The following is a 24,480-nucleotide window of genomic DNA, read 5'->3' on the forward strand; positions in this document are numbered from 1 at the left end:
CCTCTTATTTTATCCATAAAACAAGCATAAATCACCTCAACCTGTTGCCAACAGCCTCCTCACACCAAAACAGGTCTGATTTTTGTATTTTTCAGCAAGTTCCTAGGGTCTATCACACTCCTACTACCTCCCTCTTCATGAAACACAGTAGCAGCCCACTTCTTCTGATGAATATTAGCCAAATAACAACTGTTTATGCATTCCTTTTTACCCAGGCAGTGAATCCCAGCTAGTACAAACTTCGGGCAGTAAGAAAACAACCAAATCTGAAATCGACCTCACTCTCTTCGCCTCTATCTACAAGTTCTACTGACCAGGAACCACCTTTTTGAAATCGCCTAGCTTCTAGCTCCTTCAGCATGCAAAATCAGTAGCACTTCCTCCCATAAATCAAGTCGCTTTCGACACTTGATTTTAGCAAATTCACGATTGCTTACCTCTTCTAACACCTAGGGATAGCAAAAAATAGCAACTTTCTGTGATGGAAATGCATCAACTGATCAGAACTCCTGCCCACAACCTCCATTCAGCAAATTCAGCAACCTCTACTCGGAATCTGCTCTCTAAACAACTATTTTCAGAAGCCAAAGACAGTCGAAAATCACGCAAGCCTTTCTTGGTACAGCTTCCAAACAATGAGGTTTCCCTTCTTAAACAGTCACTCTTCTTAGAGGTTACAGTTGAAGACGTTCAGCCGCTACTTGTCACCAAGAATCAGCTCAGAAAACTTCTGAGAACAAGTCGGCTAGGTTCTCCATTATCTCGATTCTGACATGCCCTCCCTCTTCTACAACTCCGAACAGCTCCCCTCCTTTTTCATTCTCCCTCCATCTCCTCCTCGTCTACGGTCCTCCCATACTCCATAGTCATCCTCTCCTTCAGCATAGCAAACACAAAATTCCCAAACTCCCGTGAGGCAATGGCTCCTCTTCCAAACTCCTTTAGCTCTCAATAAGGAACTCTTTCTGCCGGATGCTAGCAAGATGCTCCCACGATCTCTCTGTTGCTCACAGAGCTCATCCCTCCTTACACATCACCCCCTTCCCCTCTCTTCCAGGATGATCTTCCAGCCACCTTCTCCATGTACTTTGTCACTTCATCCTCTAGAAGATTCAACCCCGCCATCACGTAGTCTACTACTGCATGCACGGATTATCTTACTTCAAAAGAAGCCACGTCATCCATGCTTTTTACTCCTCTACCTTCAGTGCTTGATTGCCACATATAATCAAAGCCCTCAAACTAGGATATGAATGCTCACATGACTTACAAATCGGGAACCACTCATGACAAGATAACATAACATAGGATAACCATGAGAGACATGTCATCTCTCACCAATTACTCTGGAGTGCCTGATGGCCCCCCACTACTTTCCATCATCTCCCAGATGTCCCTGTAGAAGATATCTGTGTACAGTCTTTATGAGAGTATCCATAGCTCATTCCCTCCGTCAACTAGCTATGTACATAGCTATGCACCTATCCATCAGCATGCAACAAGTGAAAAAGATATTTACATTTTTTATCCACACAACGTTGACCCTTTCCTTCAAATTCTTTTGGGATCAAAAGTTATAGCAATTTGAAAGGTTTTCCAAACTTTGACCAAATTGAGTGCTCTATGGCATGCACAAGTAATGTAACAATTGTGTGCATGTGATTTATGTCAACTGTAGCACAATGTGCTTAGGTGTGGCATAGATTGAGGTGGCACTATGCCATGAGCCTATTGAGGTGTATTATTAAGTTGCTGATGAGGTGGCAACTAAGTTGGACTACCTATGTGGAACTAATGATGTGGCACTACCACATATGATATGGCTTGATTGCCACATGTCACTCATAGGTGATCCCTTATCACTAATCCAATTTACCATGTCTCATTGTGTGGTTATCTGCATGTGGATTGTCTAGTTAAAGGAGAAGCTGGTGTGATTTGTGGTATGAGGATATGGCTTGTGTGGAGATTTTTGATGGCATTGGAAAGAAATTGGGTGTTGAGGCTACATAATGAGGAGAGAGATTGACAACTATCACACAAAGATGACTGAATCCAAAAGACCCCTCCTCCAATAATGTCATAGCATGTACATTCATTCTTCTTGTCACTAAGATTACTCTCTATGAAATAGAAGAGTGGGACATTAAATGCAATCCATAACTCCACACCATCGACCATTATAAAGAGTGGGTTGTGGTCAATGTGGAGAAGATGAATCTACTACAATTAAGGAATTTGCACCAAAAATGTATAAGCTGCAGCTCAAATTCCTACTACTACTTGATTCTCCATAGGCTTATGCTTGTATTCACAATGGTACTATTACTTGATTGCCTTAGTGCTTCTCTATTCTTCCCACTTCAAGTATAGACAGATGGTAGAATGCAATCGGTAACTTTTTAGGGAAGGCAATGGGCCAATAGCTCTTGCTATATTAGATGATCCTAGAAGTGGTTCAAAAGCATTAGAATGCCTAGATTTTTGAAACAATTAAAGAGGACACCAAGCTACATGAATAACATCAAGGGGAGAGCCTATGCCTTGGTAAAAGCAAGGGCTTGCCACTATCTCTACAAAGGATATAGCACCATTGGCTCTGATACCATGTTGAAGGATTTGTGGGGGGGGAAGAGAGAGAGAGAGAGAGAGAGAGAGAGAGAGAGAGAGAGAGAGAGAGAGAGAGAGAGAGAGATGCATAAAAAATGACTATCTATGCAGTATGTTGTATTCCAAAGAAGCTAAAATATATGCATGCTCATGCATTGTATCTCTATGGTGCAATTTACATTGTGGTGTACCTCTCCCTCATTCTCTCCCTCTCTCCTCCACTTTCACATGGTATCAAAACTTAGAATTTGAAAAAAGACATTGTGGAATCCTTCAAGTAAGAGACTTGTACTTTCCACATCTTGTCACTAGTACTTGTGTTCAGGGTTGGAAGGTGTAGGGTTTGTGTGCCTTCCAATACGACTTGTTTGGACTCCATCCTCACATGCTTTTGATTTCCAATGGGACATTTCATGTGTAGAACTCTACCATCTTTTCTATCCATCTCGTAGAAGACTTCTTCCCTCTATGCTAGTTTAAAATCATTCTATTTGGAGCTTTGCACCTCAAGATATGACTCAGTGGATCTTGTATGTTCTTCATGAGCCTTGTATGTGGTTGAAACCACTAGAGTGACAAAATAGAGAGGTACTATGAGAAAGAGAAGGGACAAAATTGCAATTAGAGTTTTACATCATTTTGGGATTTCTTTTTAGAGAAAAGCATGCGGGTTTGAGTTACATGTCAATGCCTTCATTTATGATTGATCTCTATGTCATGTTTCAATGCTTTAGGGCCTTATTGGCCAACAAAAAATCAACAAAGCCATGCACACAACAATCGTAAATACACATAACAAGTAGCGTTGTGAGCACACAACCGTACACATGACACAAAGCACAAACATAAACATGGTGGTGAAAGCAAGCTACAACAGGAGCAACACAAAATATAATAGCTATCATGGCAAAACACACCCATGAACATAATGCAAAACATAATAGCCACCTTGCACAAAATGCACACACCCATGAACACAACACAAAACTTAACAATTGTCATCACATAGAATGCGCATACCCACCAAATCAACACACAAGAAACATGAGCACTATTGAGATTTGTACTTTAAGATGATTAGAGAATGTGGATCTTGGATAGGATTTGGATGTGGATTTGGAAGGTTTGGTTGCCTATAAGAGTGTGAAGAGAGTGGGAGAGAGGTGAGGAGTCTCACTTGCAGCTTTCTCACATACATAATGGGGGAATACACACAAAGGTGGAAGCTAAAAACAGTTTTCCTCTTCTTAGTTGTGAAAGCCAAAAGAACTCTCTCTAAGTACAAAAGGAATAGATGAACCCTACATGTGGGTCTCAAACCAAACTCAGCTAACCTAGGTGGCATACTAACTAAGCCACTAACTAGAGTACATAAAGATAGTTGTCCTCCAGCTATTATTCATGGGCGGTGTACCAACCGCATCTGCAACTAACAAGTCGATGACATAAATACACAACGGTCACCCTGGCATATCACGAGTGGAGCTCGATATCTCAACACTCCCCCTTGAGCTCAATCCCAATTCCTGCACACACCAAGCAGGTCTTTGAACTTGCGCAGCTTCTCTGCACCCAATGCCTTCGTGAATATATCAGCTACCTGATCCTCTATGCTGACACAAACCAGATCAATAAAACCTACTAAAACCTTCTCCTGCACATAGTGATAATGCACCTCAATGTGCTTTGTTGTAGCATGATAGACTGGGTTATTTGCCAAGTGTATATTGCTCATGTTGTCACAATAAATGACAACTGGCCCATCTGTAGACTGATGCATATCATAAAGTAGCTTACGCAGCCAAGCTACCTCACATGCAGCCATTGATGCACCCCTGTACTCAGCCTCTGTGCTCAACAAGGCAACTATAGGCTGTTTCTTGCTGCTCCAAGTGACTGCAGCACTCCAAAAAGAGAACACATATCCACTAGTAGATCATCTATCAGAAATACTACCAACCTAATCAGCATCATTGTATCCATGCAATTGTATCTGAACCCTAGTCTCATAAAATAGTCCATACTGCAATGTGGACTTCACATACCTCAGTATGCGTCTATCCGCATCCAAATGTGGTTTCCTTGGAGCCTACATAAACTGACTTACCAACCCAACAACATAGCTCAAATCTGGCCTAGTAATAGTCATATAAATCAAACTTCCTACTATGCATCTGTTCATAGTAGGGTCTTCCAAAAGCTCACCTGCATCGCGCTCAGCTTCACATTTTTCTCCAAAGGAACTGAAATAGGCTTACAGCTTGTCATCCCATATTTGGACATCATGTCCAATCCATACTACCTCTGCAAGAGCCATATCCCACTTGTGGATCTAATCATCTCAATGCCCAAGAAATAACGCAGCTCTTCCAAATCCTTCATCTCAAACTTCTGCTTCAATAGCATTTTCACATGAAGGATATCTTCATCACTATCACCTACGATGATCAAATCATCAAAATAAATGATAAGCAGCATAATACCTTTCTCTGTTTTTCTCACATAAAGTGAGGAATGTGCCTTGGAAATCTGAAAGCCAATAATGACAAGATATTGTCCTATCTTGTCAGACCATGCTCTGGGTGCTTACTTTAAGCCATACAAGGCTTTCTTCAACCTGCAAACAAACTCAGGATGAATAGCATGAACATAACCTGGTGCCTACTGCATATAGACCTCTTCTTGCAAATCACCATGCAAGAAGGCATTCTTTACATCCATCTAATGTAAAGACCATCCCTTCGATGCAGCCATAGCAATGATAGAATTGGTCATGTGGTGCACCATAAACAAATGCTCATTTCTTTCATTACCCTGTCTACTAGAGGATGCATAATTGCCTTGTTGCAATTTTCCATTCATGATGTCATTCTGGTTTTTGTAGCAGTCTTTAGCCATATGACCCATTTTACCATAGTAGTAGCATTCAACATTGTTGTTTGCATTTTGGCCTCTCTACCATCCACCATGACCTCTTTGGCTCCCCCTGCCTCTAAAGTTACCACATCCTCCTCCATAGGACTGGTTTTCTTGAATTTACTGCATATTCTGATTTCTGCCATGGCCTTTAGATCAGCCTGCTCTACCTTTGCCTCTACCTCTTCTAGCATTTGAGTAGAAGACAGTTTCTTTTGAAGTTCCTCCTGAAGAAGATGCACCACCATTTCTCTGCTCTTCAGAAATTAGAAGAGCAATCAACTCCCCAAAATCAAGAAAATTCTCACAATCAGCAATGGATGTTCAGAACTGTGCATAATCCTTTCGTAGACCATTCAAGGTCATAGAAACTAAATCATCATCTTCCACTAGTGACCCAATGGAAGCAAGTGCATCTGCAATCTTCTTCACCTTCATGTGGTAGTCATTGATGCTCATATTTTCTCTTTGCAGATTATGCAACTCCTGCTTGAGTTGCATTTTCTTGGCTTGCATATTTGTGCTATACATTTTTGTCAAAGTATCCCACGCCTCCTTCGGCAAGCTTGCATCCTGAATATGCACAATCATAGAATCTGAAATACTGATAGACAGCCAGTACATAACTTTCCTGGCTCTCTCATGCCAGCCTTTAAATGCCTGCAACTCCTGTTGATTGGGAACATTAGGAATAACTGGTTCTTGTTCAACTCTAGTAATGAACTCCCAATAGCCTTTTCCCTTAAGGAAATTCATCATTCTAAACTTTCATGCTGGGAAGTTGTTCTTGTCAAGCTTTTCACTGACTATCTGTGAAAGAGCATTAGACTCCATTACAGAACACTACAAAAATATTCTGTCACTGCAAAAAACACAACTTCTTCCTCACAAGGGCAAATCTGCGAAATTGACGAAAGTGGTATTTGACCACACAATCACTTCCTAGTGACGAGTTTGCATTAACAGGCAATAAGAATGATTATGTCACTCCCAATATCTCTATGCATAGGCATATGATGCAATTTCTGCGGCAACTTTTCACCAACTTGCAGAACAGTGGTCGCACAGCAAAAATAGCGCACCTTTCTAAGTGCTCGCGAAAAACTTCCGCCACCAAAACGAGCCCTGAAATGGCCTCGAATCAAAAAAATAATGTCATCGAGGGCTTTGCCCATGCCCGCAGCATATACTACCCTCTCGCCACACCGTGAAGGGCATCCCCAGTGTACTCTTGCACTTTCTGGCTGTGCTACCTGTAGAGATTTGCTCCCAAACTCGAAAAAGGAAAGCAACACTGATCCTCTTACCAAGACACCATGAACTTGGTTTGCTTTCTTGAGCTCTTTACCACGAACCGAGTTCTGATACCATGTGAAGAGAGTGGGAGAGAGGTAAGGAGTCTGACTTGCAACTTCTCACATACACAATGGGGGAATACACACAAATGTGGAGGCTAAAAACAGTTTTTCTCTTCTTAGTTGTGAAAGCCAAAAGAACTCTCTCTAAGTACAAAAGGAATAGATGAACCCTATATGTGGGTCTCAAACCGAACTCAGATAACCTAGGTGGCATACTAACTGAGCCACTAACTAGAGTACATAAAGATAGCTGTCATCCAGCTATTATTCATGGGCGGTGTACCAATTGCATCTGCAGCTAACAAGTCGGTGACATAAATGCACAATGGTCACCCTGGCATATCACGAGTGGAGCTCGATATCTCAACAAAGAGTAGGTGGTACCTATGTCATTTGTGTTAATCACATTATAGCCTTCCATTTATAAGGCTAATAGCTAATAGCTAATACCACATTATGTGTTGGATTATCTCTTGTTGTGTGGTTTACCATTCTTCTCTGTCCTTCCCTGTTAAGCATTCTTCCCTCTCCTTGATTTAATAACATGGTATTAAAGCCTTGTGCTCTTGACCCTCCTTTTATACACTCTTGCCATTTGTATCTACCTATTCTTTAGCCAACTTGTTACTTTTCTACTCACAAGGCCTTCAAATGTTATACATTGATCGAGTGGTGAGACTATCAATGTTTCTTGCTGCTTGATGCTATTATAGCTTGTCCTTCAACAAAAGCTACAAGTTTATTTATTATACAAGTCTCTTTGGATAGTGGCTAGCAATATTATTTGTTTGTTAGTCTTTTTGGCTGTAACATTGCCAGTTCTTGAGTTGTTGAATCACACACAAGAAAGACACAATACATGAAACTGATGTAGTGCATAAATCACATAATAACAAGGTGGATGTAATTCAACAGGCCTGCCCATGGATGGTAGTTGTTAAAATTTGATTTTTGCACTATGAAATTGTAGTGTAAGTCATCAAATGGTCGAACAAGTAAATGTAGCTTGTTCCTTTTTTCTTGTTTTGTTCTTTGTTCGTTGTCCATATATGGTCTATGCACAATCCGTATATTGTTGTAGGTGTTTCGAATAGTTGTTTGAAATTGTTTGATTGCATTTGCGATATTAGTGTTGATGATCTGTTTGTTTTTGTAAAGTAGGCAAAGTCTCCTACTATGTATGTTTCCATTTTGTCACGTATTTTAGAAATTATTTTTTGTAAAGCTTTGTAAAGGTTTGATGCATTTTCTTGTGGTGTTTTGTATACATTTATTATTGCTTGCATTGTCCCTCTTTTGGAAAGATGAATTGTCAGCAATATCTCGACACCATTTTCTATGCAAAATTTGCTAGTTATCAATGTTTTTTCTTTGTTGTGGTATGTTGCTAGCCCAAGCCCTTTGTTGCTACATATAACCTCATATCCTAGAAGTTTGACTTTTCTTAGATCGTGTTCATGTGTTTCTTGCAAGCAAAGGTCTATTGCCGACAATATGCTTTCACAGTTTAGGATGTCATCTTTGCAAGCAAAGATATGTTGCTGACAATATGCTTTCACAGTTTAGGATGTCATCTTTGCAAGTATTAGATGATCTTGTGTTCAGTGATTGCAAGTTTGGTTTGTTATTTGGGGGTAAAGAAAAGTCTACTTGTTTTGTTTTCCATTTTGCCTTTGTTTTTAGCCTTTCAATTTCTAGCATTATGTTTTCGTCTACTTTTATATGTTTACTTTCTATCTCGTTAAGTATGTATAGCTTTGCAAGGTCTCTGATTCTTGAGAGAGATGTGTATAGTAGGCCATGTGTTCTTATGTTTGAAGGGTCGAATTCTAGTTTCTCCATTGTTAGACCCTATGCACGATGTATTGTTCTTGCTACTACTAGTTGTACAGGAAATTGTGTTCTTGTTATGGTGTTGAGGATGTTTTTTCCTATCTGAAATTCTCTTGTGACAATTGTGATTGGAGTCCAGTCTTTGTGAATTTTTTCGAGCTATCTATAATTATTTTTTGCTCTTGTTTGTTTCACTATTCTTTCTTTGTTGAACATAATGCACATAACCAATGCATTAATTTGTTTTTCATATGATTTTAAAACACTGTCTGCTCCATTTACTAAGCTATCTTCAACGTCAAGGTTTCCTGAGATATTTTAACTATCATTCCCTGTTTTAGGTTTAGTTCTGCGTGCAGTTCTACTGTTGATTTTGGCTCCAATGGGATTTTTATTGTTTTACTACATGTTTTCTATCGTGTGTCCTTCGCTTTTATATTGTGTGCTATAGTTGTGAATGCTTGGAAGCCTTCCTTGTTATGTTTTTCTTTTAAAGCGTTTGTGTAAAAAAAATGAGGTGTCTCATGTTTTTCTAGAGGTTGTCTGTGATAGTTGATTTTTAGGTATTGGATGTCATCCTCTATTTGTTTGCCTATACGTACTCTATTCAGAATCTCTAGGAACTTTGCTTTCTTTTGGTGCATGGGTCTCGTTAGCTCTCGTGGTCCTTCCACACTAAAGGGAGCAAAGATGCGATTGTAGGCTTGTCCGAGAAGATCCATGCATCTTTTTGTTGGGCTTGTTTGGCAGAGGTCACCGCAAAAGAGCACGTCTACCCCACCAAAAGGCTGCATGTGGTTGTGTTTGATCTCGTGCATCCGCATATCTGCTTCAATGAGAGTGTTTCGACCTATTAGTGATGCTTCGTCGAAAACAATTAGGTCGATGTTTTTGTATTGGGTTGACAGTTGTTGCAATTTCTTTGAAGATAAGGCAGTGTAGTTTGATGTGAGTAGGGGCAAGTGTAGTGTTGAGTGTATGGTTACCCTCCCAACATTGAATGTTGCTCAACTAGTGTATGCCATTATCAACACCCTAGGTAGTTCTATGCCTATAGTGTCTTTGTGTTATAGTGTCACACAAGGGCTTCCACAAGAAGTAACAATGTGTGTCTCTTCCCTGTCCCTACATTTCCTTATAGAAATAGTACAAGTTGTTTGTGATGTTCCGTACATTTACAAAGCATCAAGTCTTCTAATATTATCCTTTTCTCTTGCGTTAGTTGCCTCAACTTTCTGTATTGTGACATACTGTAGGTTGCATCTTTTTTTGAGAGAGATTGCGCTCAATTGCAATGTCAAACCCGTACACAATGTGTTTGTCAGATTCATTGATGATGTGGAATCTACTATTCTCGTGTTGATCACTGTTGCACTATTGACTAAAAGTCTATTGTACAACTCCTTGTTGGGCTCTATAATGTTTTTTTGGTCCTTGTACTTGTCATGCCATGTAGGAAACTCTTCTGTTCTTTTAATAAGAAAGGTTGATACAGTAAGCACATTTATTTGTAATGGTTCTCAGGGTCTTTAGCCTAGCCTAGTTGTTGAATCGGATTATTTTTTGCCGCTTTCTTTTATGGGTAGTTTTGTGTGCACTGTTGTATTGGGAGACAAACTCTGCAAGGCACATGTTTTCCATGCCTGCCTTGCGCTTGCAATACTTTTAAAGGTGGTCATCAAAAAAAATATCAGTGCTTTCACAGTCCATCTTTTCCAATAGTTTTCGATGTTAAGCAGTAGTGTCCTCTCCTCTGGGGCACTCTTGTTAATGTATGCAAAGTTTCTTGTGCTGCTCATTAGGGGCAGGGACAAAGAAATGTATACCGCATGTTGTGCACTTATGTGTTATGTGTTCAATATTGTGTTTCCCACCTTTCGTTCTCTCTCTGATACTAGACAATTTGAGTCGATGCATGAAGTCATTGCTTGTTTAATAGCTTCTGTTGTTGCCTTTTTCGCTTTTGTCATGTACAACGTGCAATACGATGCTATGCCGTGTGCATTCAAGACATACTGAATGTTTGTGTTTGCACCCCATAGCTCAAATAATTTACTATTGAAGTTGTTTTTGTAGATGTCTCTTGGCTGTCACATCGGAGCATCAATGTTGGTTGTACTACTTTTGCACGGAGGGAATGAATGTATTCTTCTGCTGTCATTTCAATTTTTGTAAGGAACTCAGTGAAGTTGAGTGTCATAGTCGTGGCCTCTTGCAATGCTTTTTCTATTTTCCTTACATTTAACTTTATTGTCGATGTGATCGATCCTGCATTGAACAGTAAGAGTATAATTGTTTGTTCCATAGGTGGTCTTGGAAAACTGAATCTGCAGTGTTTGTTTCTTCTATGACATGTTTTCTTATGCTTGTGCGTCTGTAGATTGGATAGATGATTACTATCCATTGTAATGTACTTGTCAATGAATTCAATTAGAGCTTCATCTGGGGCCTCTCTGGGGCTATGTCATATTGGGGTGCTTCTTCGATCCACAACAAACCGTGGTCATGTTGGCTACCTCTATTTTGGAATTCAGTGACAAAGAAATAGTCTATGATCTTGCCAATCACTGAACGGTCTCTTCTCATCATTCGTTTAATCGCTTGGAACCTATGCAAGTAGTATCTCACTATAGTAATTGGATCAAAGTGTATAATGTCCTGTAGGTTTTGTTGCTTGCCCATACTTGCTATGGGATTTGCTTTATTACGTAGTTCCTCTAAGCATGTAACAACTGGGGACCAACGTTTCTCTACTGATGAGAATGTTATAAAGAAGGTTGGATGGCCAAGTTGCCGAATCATAGTAAATAAGTTCTTCTTGAGCTTGTACTTATAGTCTAGTGATGTTCGGAGGCATTGGAAGTCTCTATACCCTAAATTAGATTGTAATAGCTTCTCAATGTTTGTGTCTTTTATCATTTCTTTTACTTGTATTCTCCTTCCTCGCATTTGTCTTTTCCATAGTAGACATACCTATGTGGAAGAAAGAACTTGTCTCACTAAGATTTTCATGGTTTTGAGGAAGAGATAATTGATTGAGTAAGCAAATCGGTGATCTTTGTTCATTAGCTCCCAACATGCTATGTCTTGGTAGTTTGTACATGCAAGTACTTCATATGTTCTTGGCTGTCCATTAAAAAAAGTTGGAAATGCAAGTTCCTCACAAAATTTATCTTTGAATGAGCTAAGTGGCGAGAAACCTTTAGAAGCAGCTATAGTAATAGTTTTGTCCTCGTAATCTACAACCTGTTGGGCAGTGTATATACCATGGACTAAAGTGTATGTATGAACCTCATCATCTTCATCAAGTGCGATTGCACTATGCTCATTCTCTATAGCATAGTTGGTCGTCTCTTGTAGATTTAAGATGTGATCAAACCATAAGGGATTTAGTTTTGCATTGGCCTCTAAGTTGTATAGTGGTGCTTGTAGTAGCTCCTTCAGAGCATGTATTGTTAGCATGGGCCTTACGATGCCGCTCATGTAATTATGAGTGTACTCGAGTTTCCTCTTAATGGCAACTAACACGGTTGAGTCATCTATTAAGAAACGGGGAAGGACCCTTTGAGCCCTATCAACATCTGTTAGAACATTCATGATGCTACCACTCAACCCGTACTGGGCATCATACGATATCTCCCTCATTTGTGCAAATGGGATTCTTATTGCAACTAGCCTACCTTCAATTTCATTTAGCTTGCACGTGTATGTTATTTGAGATGGAAGTTTCATGTGCGTGTGAGAAAACATAGGAACCTTGTTTTGCTTCACTTGGTTTGCACATAGTGAACACAAAATTTTTTAATTGCTAAAACAAGGGTTTTCTATCAAACCTCTTTCACTCAAGAAGTCATGCCACAATTCCTTTACTTTTACAAGTTTTCTTTTAAACATGAGAGAGCCACAACAAGTACATGGAAACCTTGGTGTGTCTTCAATGATTCATTTGTATTCTTCCTCAAAATGGCTCGCACTGTAGTTTCTCTTGTGTTTCCTTGTTTGACTAAGGTAATAAGGACTTGTTGCGATTGCGTGATGGCTGTCCAGATGGTGTTGCAGTACATTGTTCTCATCGGGTGATTGTGAAAGTATCACTCACATTCTATAGATTTTTCTTTCAATTTCTTTTATAGTGTATGTTCTATGTGCGAAGGCATCGTAATACATATGAGCTACTTGCATGGCACTCAAAGATCTATGTCTTTTAATTAATGTGCAAAGTTCGTCTTCATGTTCATGTGTCCATATCATATATGATCACAGTAAATATTTCCTTGGAAGTGGCAAGATTATGTGAGGTGTTTGAAATTTCATCAAGTAGTATATCATAGCATTTTCTTGCAAAAGGTTGTTGAACATCAAACATATTCAATAATGTCAAACCATTGAATGTTACTACCTTGAATGAGCAATGTAGTTGTGTTGAGAGGAAACTCGATATGTAGAACAACAAAGCTTTTGAGTTAGAACTGCAACATAGAATTTGTTGAACTTGACACATAGGGAGAGGTTCATAATCATGGTAGTGAACTGATAATCTAAACCAACGAGAAGTTTTTTTTGTGTCATTGCAAACACATTCATACAATATATTTGAGAGTTCTTCATATGACAAATGAGGGAACAAATACTCAACAAAACGCATGATGTTAGTATTGAAAGGGTGTACACTGTTGAATTCATAAATCTTATGTTTATCATATTCACTCAGCCATGAATCAAGATACTCCATATCTTTAACAACAACAATAGGCAAAGCAACAAATGTTATATTGAAAAAAGACGAATTAAAACATGATGTGCAAAATCATTGGAAGCAACTTTATTTATTCATTGTAGCATAAGACCTTGAAAACGCCACTACACAGTGAAGTGAAACCATACAATTTATTATGCGTGGAGTTCAAGAAACTCGCCCCATGGGGAAAATAGAGACAATCTTGCATTGTACTCATATGCTATGATGGATCCAGCACTGTTTAAGTGAACGTGCCACTTGGCTTTAGATCAAGGAGCAAACAATGAGTGTGCACAACACTCTCTGAGTGAAGCTCTAGGAATGAAGAATCCAATAGCAACACTTTATCAACATGATTCCCCCTAATCTCCACGGATATGTCACTACCATTAGCAAGAACAATTCTTCCTGTAAGACATGGAATCTAGAGAATCTTCTGGACTGTGTCAGCTCATGGTGGCTAACTTGTACACCTCCACAAGAAGCACACTGGTAGTTTATCAATTGTGCATTGAGGTGAGTAGAATGAAGGACACCCGCCACTTGGCAACCACATAAGTATTGAAGTTTGTTTTCAAGTAATACTAAAAGGAACAGAATAAAATCTTCATTGTTCAAAATCCTATTAACTTCCTTCCATAGCCTAGCTCCAACACTTGGCTAGTGAAAGCTGCTTGGAGTTCATCCCTCTTTTGGCCCTCCAGAATTTCAGCTAGAATCGTGAAATCAAAGAATCCCAAACTTTTATTGCCACGCATGTACGAAACATTTCGCAAAGTGTACATAACAATTCCCTTCTCATGATATTCCTCTACTAAGTGTGACAACACATTCCGTCGCTCAGCAACAATAAAGTGAAGCTATTACAAGTAAATATGCAATCATAATTATCAATTCAATTACAAAGTCTATAACGCTTCAAACTATAATGGTTGAGTATAGAAATCTCACAGTGGCACGATACTCAGGCACATGGCCCTCAGCTATTGTGAGAATGTTTTGAATCAGCCTTTATAACGACAAAAGCAATTGTGCCAACAGCACTCCATATTGTTCCCCTCACTATGCGAAATGCCCATGGAACATAGTTTGAAATGGTGGTTTCAGGGAGCATGGTAATGTTACCATCAAAAGGTTCTCCCTTTATGATGTTGGTAGTGGCATCAACATGAAGAGAGAAGCGACATGTTCCACCTTCACTAGCTGCACGCTTCACTATAGTTGCACCCTCAATCCATAAAAGTAATAAAAAAGAAGGACATCCCTATACTGGTGCACGTATGCATGAGGTACAACCAATGCCACAGTATCAAAGTTGTGATAATCTGTGAAGTCGGCTCTTAAAACAACGGGGTATGAAACATCTCTAGCCTTAAACATCCTGTACTTCACAAGTGATTTCCCCTCAAAGGCAAATCGGAAGCGCACATACTCTAAAAGCTCAGCGATAGTAAGGACAGGCAATGAGTTTCTGCCTTGGAAGAAATGATTTGTAGTAGCAACTAATGCTCTTGAAACTTGCTCTTGCGTTACAACAATAGGCTCTCTACATTTACCATCCACGGGGAGACTTGAAGCAACCAGACCTTGTACATTTTTATGAAAATGTATCTTGCACGGTCTTTTGCTTTGCATGTAGCATGTCTGTATTCTAGATGCTAGATGGCCCACCAAAAGATTGGGTCTTTGGACGTCTTGCGCTTATTCTGCTGTGATATCATGCAAGTGGAGGCCTAAGAGCCCTCCAAACACATGCAATGCATGCACAAGCAGATGCACACGCACGATGAGTTACTGCAGTTGCCAATCATTTTTTTGAGATGGAGATATGCACACTGGTACTCTCGTAAGCCTGTGACTGTGTATAAGCAGAAAAGGGGTGACTGGTTAGTAATACAGTCATGACACCTTTAGTGCAGGCGTACATTTCAATGCTGATTTCTAACTCTATTTGTAGAGCAGACTATTTTGAGCAAAAGAATTCACCTCAAGAGAACTTTTCCCTCTTAGCTGCAATGTCGAATAAACACTTATAAGGAGAAAGGCGACTAAAACATCCAACGGCATTGGAACTATTTCTCAAACTTTATTCGAGCATTAAGTACAAATTTAGTCCACCTACGTAGACAAAAATAAAAAACAAGAACATTATGACCCTTATACCTGCTTCTTGTACATCGCACGGGAAAAGCATATCATGATTTAGACAAAACAATTTCAATAAAATAAAATCGCCATCCAAACAAACATAATATGAAAACAAAACAACAAAATATATAATTACAAAATTTTGAACGTAAATAACAAGAACTTCAGCTTGAAAGGAAACGAAATGATTGCAAAACGGTATTCATTCAAAAATAAAAAAGACAAAATATTGAAATACTTCCATCGGAAGTCAATGACAGGAAAAAAATTCTTATTCTGCTACAACGTACTGTTGCCATGGTACAGTATCGCTAAACTCTATGAAAGCTTACGTCTCTTTCCTTCTACGGTTTGAGTAAGAAAACCCTACAGCAGAAATGACATAATCACTATACAAATGAACAAAAAAGGACGTGCTGACGAATACGAACAGCAATAGAAAATAAGAATGCAATACAAACTTCAGACCATACCCTCAGCGTAAGCTTGCCGTGCCGCAGCCAAAAAGCCTTTACACAATGATCTAGCAGGTCCAGCCTTCTTAAGCGGAGAAGTCTTGCAAATTCCGCCTGCCTTCAGAGCTCTGGAGTATCCCGTCCACACCACGGGTCCATTTCAAAAGGCTGTTTCATCAATTACTCAGACACGAAACGTTCGCTCAAAATACTGAAGCAGGTCCAAACAAACGTGTAGCGGAAAACCTCAATTACAAGAACGTCAACATGCAAAAGGACGATTCATACCTTGGAAGCCAGCAGACGGGAACTTTGAAGACTCTCCAACCTCTTTAGTAGTACTTAATGGAGACAAATTTGTGAAGGGTGTTCGGTTAAAACAGTCGCAACAACGGTACATCTACAAGCCACTGGAAAAGAAACAAAAAGACACTGCTTCCTTCATCGCAGTACATATTGGGATCCTTTTGAATAGCTTTTCCTTTTGCTTGACGACGTACTTCCTAAGAAGAAATTGTCTTCGTTTCCAACTCTGACAAGGGATAGTAGCCTGACAACAAAACCAGGAGCTTACATGCAACAACAACGTAGAAACGGAATTAGAACGGGAAAGCTCATGCAAAACCACCGTAGCGACACAATCAGAAGCGCATCACGACAACAATAAAAAATTTGACGTAACCACAAGCAACGACGGAAGAAATACCCGTCGACTCGGAACACATGCAAGTGGTTTCATGAATAGATTCAGCGAGACGAAATCGTGAGCAACGAATCAAACAAAGTGAAAATGAAACAAACGAAACGAAGGATGAAGTACAAGAGGTGAAACAAAGTAAACGAAGGATGAAGTTGAAAGTCAAAGGCTAGGTAAACCTTTCGCAAAACTGGTACTCTCAGTCTCCATGGGCTCGACGACCGCATCAACAATCTTGCTTCCTTACATATTCAGCACAACACGAAAAGACCGATACCTGAGAGATGACTTGATAGCAAAAAGCGCACAAGGAATGCCCAACAACCTGAGCCTCTTCGCTTATATACAACATCCTCAGGTGCAGCAGCATGCCCCATTGTACCAACGATGGAAGGCCGCCAACAATTTGGATAATCACAGCAAAAGACGCCATCACAGAAAACAACGCCAGGAGGAAGACACGCCAGGAGACGCCAACTGATCGACAGAGTCCATCAGATGCAGAGGAAGACCGCGCCATTGAAGTGCAAAGGAACCATGCAAAGCGCCGTGCACATTGCAACAAAAACTCACGCAAAACATGCAAAGCGCCAAAAGACCTTCCCCATTGGAGGCAGGCCAAAAAGCAACCAATGGATGCACCCATAGTACACACAAAAAATTTATTGCACCTTTAGTTACCACAAGCACATTTGCTAATTACATGTGAAGATAAGGCCTTGAGTAAATCTTACCCAACCCTTGTTGACAAGAGCTAACCTTGGTCAAGTTAACTAAACCAAATCATAGGGTAGTTGTTGTTGTATTTTTAGGTTCCTCCCCATGTTTTGATTTCCTAGATGTGTAATGAGGTAGAGCGATAAGCACGAGGCATAGCATCTAGACATGCTCAAATAGAGTTGTGAGAAAACCTTGAGCTCTAATCCAACTTTTTCCTTAGCTTGGCTTCTTCTACCGATCGTCCTTCGGTTATCATGGGCTCCACTGAATGTTAGAAGAAAAAATTCCTTCTCAAGGTTTCTCAAACTTGCAAAAAATCAGCCACAACGTGGGAACATTTAGCCAGATGTGTCTTAGTGGACCCTTGACTCAAGTAATTAGGGTTTCGATTTTGGCTAGAAGAAGAATAATAAAATTTTAACGTCATGCCACCCTTGACTCAAGTAATTAGGGTTTAGACTTTGGCTAGAAGAAGAATAATAAAATTTTAACGTCATGCCACAAGGTAGGTTCCTCATGGGGTCATGAGAGTTGATCATGGGGATTGAACTCAGCACACCCAAGAACAAGTCACTTTTGTAACCAACGAGTCTGCTCACCAAGAGTGGCAGAAATGTTTGGAGGGAAGAGAGGCCTTGCTCTCACCAAAGGGTTGCTTTTCTTTTTAGCCACACGCCCACACCCACACCCACACCCACATCTAGACCCACATGGCCATTTACGAAGGGTGCATCGCCGCTGCCTATGCTCCAGATAGCACAGGCAGCACAGGGGGCTTCCTGGGGGTCGAACGTGGGTAGCGAGCTCAAGTGGAGGAACATTGGAGGAAGACGAGGTACTTCTGCAGAGGATTAATAATCCCAGTGCCCTACTCTATGAACGACGCGGGGGCTTCCCAGTCCGAGTGGGCGTCGCGGGGAATCGAACACGCACAATCGAACACACGGTGGTGGAATGCCAGCTGGCGAGCTGAGGTGGAGGAACAAGACCCAAGTCCCGGAGAAGGGCTTCCACGCCTTTATATATACTTAACACATTGAACTAGCGTGCATTTTGTACAAACAAGAATGCAAGAAGATGAGCGGAGGCAAGTCTTCCGCTGCCCGGGAGCTCCAGTCTTTCCTGCTGCGATCTCACGCCCTTCGACTCTACCGTTCTGCATTGCGTACCGCTCGCCGGGCTCCTCAACATGCACGAGGTGAAGATGTAGTTATAAGTTTTTGTAGAGAGAGAGAGAGAGAGAGAGAGAGAGAGGGCGGAGGGGGGGGGCGAAAAAGGGCAGAATGCAAGAGAGAGAGAGAGAGAGAGGGGGGGGGGGGGGGGGGCCGGAGGGCAGAATGCAAGGGGGGAGGTTGTTTGGTTATCCAACTCGTAGCATTATTTGAAGCAGCTCACATTGGTGTTGAAACCCCCCCGTCCCCGGGTGTGCACATTTTTTGCGCTCAGAGAGCTAGGAAACGAATGCTGCAACCGTTTGATCGATCTCTTTGACTCCAGCTGAGTTGCGGCAGACCATGCGGGAGGAGATGGAGCGCAATCGCAACCCCCAAGACTCCCAGGCAATTCGTTTCTTAATCAGCGAAGGCATGCAGAGGCTGAAGGAACTGAAAGCTATGTTGGGCAGTCAGGGTCACGCTTGAAGATCAGATCCAGAATTTCGTGAACGTCGTAAGTCTCGTACTTTCAGCAAATGGAATGCGGGACGTGCACCTTGAAGATTCCTGGAGCATATGTCTGTCAGGATGATCAGTTGCATAAATTTTTCTATTTCCCATGGGAGCCATACAAATAACACTTGCAATAGCAGAACTAATGGACACAGGCCATCCAAGAGGAATTACCAGAAAAACCTGCACCAGTGGATCAAAGCGAATGTAAAGTGGTCTGGAATCCCTATAACATCGTTCATTCAATCAAGCTATCTTCTTGAGGATTATAGAATGTAGGAAGCCAGCATTTTCTTCATACTGACGCCGGCTCGCAATTTCTTCGAATGTTAACTGTCAATCCAATTGCTCTAGAGTGGACGGAGAGCAGCTAGGGGATCCTAGGTAAGTTGAGCTATTTTCTTTGTTGGATCCTAAATACTTCTGACCATGCCAAACATTGACTCACGTTGCCTAAAATATTTTTGAAGTGGAGGTACAATATGTTATAAATAAGATGTTTTTATAATTTAGTTCAGTACTGCAATCGTGCTACTTCTTCTTTAAGGGCAATCATACAAGCGTGTAGAAGTTTGCCTGTTTTGATGATTACAGAATGTAGGAAGCCAGCGTTTTCTTCAATTTGACGGCAGGTTTCGAATTTAATTGTCAATCCAATTGCTGGGATGGAGAGCAGCTAAGGGATCCTGCGTAAGTTGCGCTATCTTCTTTGCGGATCATAAATACTTGTGATCTTGCCTACAATGACTCTCGTTGCATTAAATATTGTTGAAATGGCGGTACAATTTTTACTGCCTCTTCACAAGCAAGATGCTTTATCATCTAATTCAGTACTGCAATCTGTCCGTCTGCATTAGGGCTATCATTCTAGCCCTGGGGATTTGAATAGTGGATGCAAAAGAGTTAGCCATCCTATGTATGAGACCTTTCATATATGTTTATCTTTAGGCAAGAGGACCTTGACCTTTTGTGACCTACAAATTTTAAAAGTTGCAATAACAATATAGTTTTAGTTCTGAAAACTCAACACAAAGTCATAAATTTGTGAAAGGGCTCAAGAGTAAAGCAAGTATGGGAAAGATACCTATTTGTCTCAAGTTAATAGTGTCTTCATTGTAAACTCATGAAGAAGACTGAAGGTACAACCCTCCATATCTTGACCCGGAACACGTTGAAGAGAGGCAATACTCTTCACACGTGACCAAAAGTGTCGTGAAGGCATATCCTTTGGAGAACCCTTCTCTCGAGAAGCTTTGAATCATTCGACTCAGTGCACTCAAGAGAGATAACAGCCATATGAAGCTATGTCACACGCACCCCTGCACTTAAGTGCAAAGTGACACACTGGCTACATCGACAAGTGCGTAATAGCTCCCTAATAGGATATTTTGTCGTATGTTGTCACCCCTTTGTGAGCCCTTGTCCAGGGTCAGTCAGGCACAAGCTACGTAAGTCTGTCTCTCAGCCTTAGGTCAAGTTGGAAGATCAGTCCTTGTTCACTAGTACCCACGGGAGAACCGTAGGGTAGTGTTTCCGTCTTAGGTTTAGGTCCAGCTTAGGATAGGAGCCCTTCTAGGCCCCCTCAAGGCTGGAACAAGTGAAAAGAATGGCAGGGGAAGGGCTGCCTTTATAGGCTACCCTGCACCCCTCCCTAGGCTGGCATTTATGGGGCCTAGGGCTGCCTTTATGGGACCTAGGGCTGGCATTTATGGGGCCTATTGCCAAGTTAAGGAGGGAATGTCACATGCACCCCTGCACTTGGGTGCAAAGTGACACAGTGGCTACATCGACAATTGCGCAATAGTTCCCTAATAGGAGATTTTGTCATATGCTGTGACCCTTTGTGAGCCCTTGTCTAGGGACAATCAGGCACAAGCTACGTAAGTCTGTCTCTCAGCCTTAGGTCAAGTCGGAAGATCAGTCCTTGTTCACTAGTACCCACTGGAGAACCGTAGGGTAGTGTTTCTGTCTTAGGTTTAGTGTTGGAATATGGAAGCAAGAACTAGAACTAGAAATGAAATGACAAGACTGAAAGACTAGAAATACCTTGAGAAGAGTGTAGACAAGACACAAGCTAGACTGATGGATTACAATGATGTGACCCATTGAATATATGGGCCAAAGTACAAGACATAAAGCAAGAGTGCTTATGGGATAATTGTAGAAGTGCCACATGGCATACACTAAAGACTAGACTTAGACTTAGACAAATGTAGACTAGGAAATAGTACACTTAGTGTGCACTTATCTCCAACACCCTCCTTAAGTGGACACTAGGAGTAAGACAGAAAGACAAGACTAGAAGACAGACTGATAGACTGAGAGACAAGATAGAAAACATGACAGACAAATGATCCTAGTGATATCCTCATATGGGTCCACAAGGGTAAGGACAAGATGGATCTAAAACACGGTCAGATTGATAGACAAATAGACAGACAGACAAGACTAGATAGATAGAAGACTGACTGTAGTCAAATAGAAAGACCAAGACACTAGAACCCCTTGACCTACATCATCGGTGGTCAAGGTGGTAGACAAGACATAGAAGTAATCAGAAAGCCCACTTCTCATCATGTGAGGAAGGAGCAGCAGGATCAGCTGATGGAGATGTTGCAGCAACATGGGCTGAGGTAGATGCAGGAGCTGATGTAGAGGTTTTGGAGTAGCAGTCCCTCTCCCGGTGATTATCATGGCCACAAATGGTGCATGGATGAGCCTTGAAACAGTCCTTCTCCACATGATTAGTTTTGCCACAATGGGTGCAAGGCTTTCTTACCTTAGAACTTCCTTTCTTTGCTAAAAATGCAGTGTCAGTTACCTTTCGTTGTTGAGTTCTTTCTTTCTCTTGGAGAGCATTGATGATACCCTCAAGAGAAGGATTATTATGATACTTGAAGGTAGTGAAAAGAGTAGCATAGGAGTCAGATAAGCTTTTGAGAAGCACAGCAATAGCAATATCTTCGGAGATGGGAGACTTGACTGACGCAAGCTGAACCATAAGACTGCGAAAATAATTGACATGAGAGGCTATAGTAGCTCCTTCCTGCATATGTAGATCAAAGAATGAGATCATAAGTGCAATCTTAGAGTTTTTAGATCGGGCTCCAAAAAGAGTATCCAAAGTGATCCATGCTTGAGGAGTAGACTGTATGTCGGAGATGTGATAAATGTAATCATCTCCAAGGCCGAGTAATGTGATAGCATAGGCTTTGTCGTTCTTGGCAGTGACAACTTGCTCAGATGGACCTTCGGGAGCATCACGGTGAACAATGTCCCAAAGGCCTTCTTTCATAAGATGGCACTTGATTTTGATCTGCCAAGTATGAAAGTTGGACCCATTGAATTTGTCGATAGATATGAGAGAATGAGAGGAAGATGCCATGTGGGAAGGTCTTACCTCTTGCTAGGATGCAAGGGCAGTGTCTATTCCCTTACAATATTGCAGAAATAAATGAGAGGAAGGTTCTCTCACCAGTTTGTCAGGGCCATAGCATATGACAGCCCATCAAAGCAGGAGGAACCAGCAAAAAAGGAGAGACTGTTCAGCAAACTGAAAGGGGTAAAGCTTAGTACCTTAATCCCGGGCAGAAGTAGAAGTGTAGAAAGAATGCAGATCTCCGTGAAGATGCTGGAGAAGTCAGCCTGTGCAGGTACGGATTCCGTACAGTCGTACGGACTGTACGGACAGCGAGATACGGTCGACGTGCGAAGTACAGGCGTCGTACAGTCAGCGGAGTACGGACGACTGACGACCAGCGGAGTACGGACGTCGTACGAAATACGTACGCAGATCTGTACGGATAGCAGGAGCGACAGCAGATTGCGCAGATCTGTCGTGACAGCAGATGTGGCGCTCAGATCTGTGGCTGAGCTGCAAAGATCTGAAGCGCAGATCTGGCGCAGAGATTTGGAGCAGGCGGAGCAGGCGTACACGCAGCAGATTCGCGCAGATTTGGAGCGCAATGGCGGGACAGAAAGAGGGCAGATCTCGGAGAAGAGGCGGCCAATAGAAGCGTAGAAGAGGGCGGTGCAGAGGTAGAGGTGCCACGAGAGGCTGAAGAGAGAGATGCTGGAGGGAGAGGTAAACTGAAAGGAGAAGACGAAGCTATGGCTGCAGGAGAGTAAGAGGAGAGGAGAGGGGATCTACATGCTCTGATACCATGTTGGAATATGGAAGCAAGAACTAGAACTAGAAATGAAATGACAAGACTGAAAGACTAGAAATAAAATACCTTGAGAAGAGTGTAGACAAGACACAAGCTAGATTGATGGATTACAATGATGTGACCCATTGAATATATGGGCCAAAGTACAAGACATAAAGCAAGAGTGCTTATGGTATAATTGTAGAAGTGCTACATGGCATACACTAAAGACTAGACTTAGACTTAGACAAATGTAGACTAGGAAATAGTACACTTAGTGTGCACTTATCTCCAACATTTAGGGATAGGTTTAGGTCCAGCCTAGGATAGGAGCCCTTCTGGGGCCCCTCAAGGCTGGAACAAGTGAAGAGAATGGCAGCGGAAGGGCTGCCTTTATAGGCTACCCTGCACCCCTCCCTATGTTGGAAAATAGGAGGGAATGAATCACTCAAACCTCCACCCAAGATCTCTCCCACTCTTCTCTACACTCAACTCAGATAACTGATCACAGATGCAATAAACACTCACTCAGAGATAACTTAAACGGAGAGAGAGAAAGAGTATATTCATCCACCGGAAGGTGGGCAGAAACTGGCTCCAAGGGAGCAATACAAAACTCAGCGAAGTGCTGAGGAAAACTGATGGAACTCTCTCTGTCAAACTGAATCAGCTCTGAGTGCACAGCACAGCCTAGGAAGGAGGCTTTCTGTCCTGCACTGGATGCTGGAATGACTGAAGGAGTGGGCCTTTTATAGGCACTGCCCAGGCCCTTTAGGTTGACTGACCATCAGGGTCGGTACCCTGTCTGGTGGCCGACCAGATTGCCCTGGAAATCCGACCAGGGTTGGCCCTGGTCGGTGGCCCTGGTTGGGCTGACTGGGCCTGCCACAGGCCCCTATAAAAGGGTTCCCTGTGCAGCCAGTCCATGGGGCTGTAGATGCCTCCAAGGGAGGCACAAGGCCCCCCCTATTTCTCTGCTGTTGCAGGCAGCAACCAGCCCGTGTGCTGGTTGCCTATGATGTCAGCCTGGGTCTCTCTCTTTCCCAGCCCTCCTACATTTCACTGCCCCTTGTCCCCTCAAATCGGGGGCTCATAGGTGGGTACAGTGAGTTTCTAACACCCCCCCTCAATGTCACAACTGTGGGCCAATCCCCATGCATTTGATGAGGTGCTCCATCTGTTCTCGAGGG

General features: G+C 41.7%; 1 protein-coding gene across 2 annotated transcripts; it reads left to right on the plus strand.

Moving 5' to 3' along the window:
• Window positions 1-18,516: 18,516 nt before the first annotated feature.
• Window positions 18,517-19,611, plus strand: LOC147897710 (LYR family of Fe/S cluster biogenesis protein). Of its 2 annotated transcripts, XM_087380803.1 has the most exons (3): window positions 18,517-18,673; window positions 18,973-19,143; window positions 19,283-19,611. In XM_087380803.1, exons 1-2 carry the CDS (start codon window positions 18,553-18,555, stop codon window positions 19,113-19,115), a joined length of 264 nt encoding a protein of 87 aa, XP_087236929.1. In that variant the 5' UTR covers window positions 18,517-18,552; the 3' UTR covers window positions 19,116-19,143; window positions 19,283-19,611. The 2 variants fall into 2 exon arrangements, with proteins under 2 accessions (XP_087236929.1, XP_087236928.1); XM_087380802.1 differs by having other exon boundaries at window positions 18,973-19,611.
• The last annotated feature ends 4,869 nt before the right edge of the window (window positions 19,612-24,480 follow it).

The sequence above is a fragment of the Dipteris shenzhenensis genome, chromosome 10 (assembly GCF_047967505.1).
Source record: "Dipteris shenzhenensis isolate YYH24624 ecotype China chromosome 10, Dip_SZ_1.0, whole genome shotgun sequence".
In the NCBI taxonomy this organism is placed as follows: domain Eukaryota; kingdom Viridiplantae; phylum Streptophyta; class Polypodiopsida; order Gleicheniales; family Dipteridaceae; genus Dipteris; species Dipteris shenzhenensis.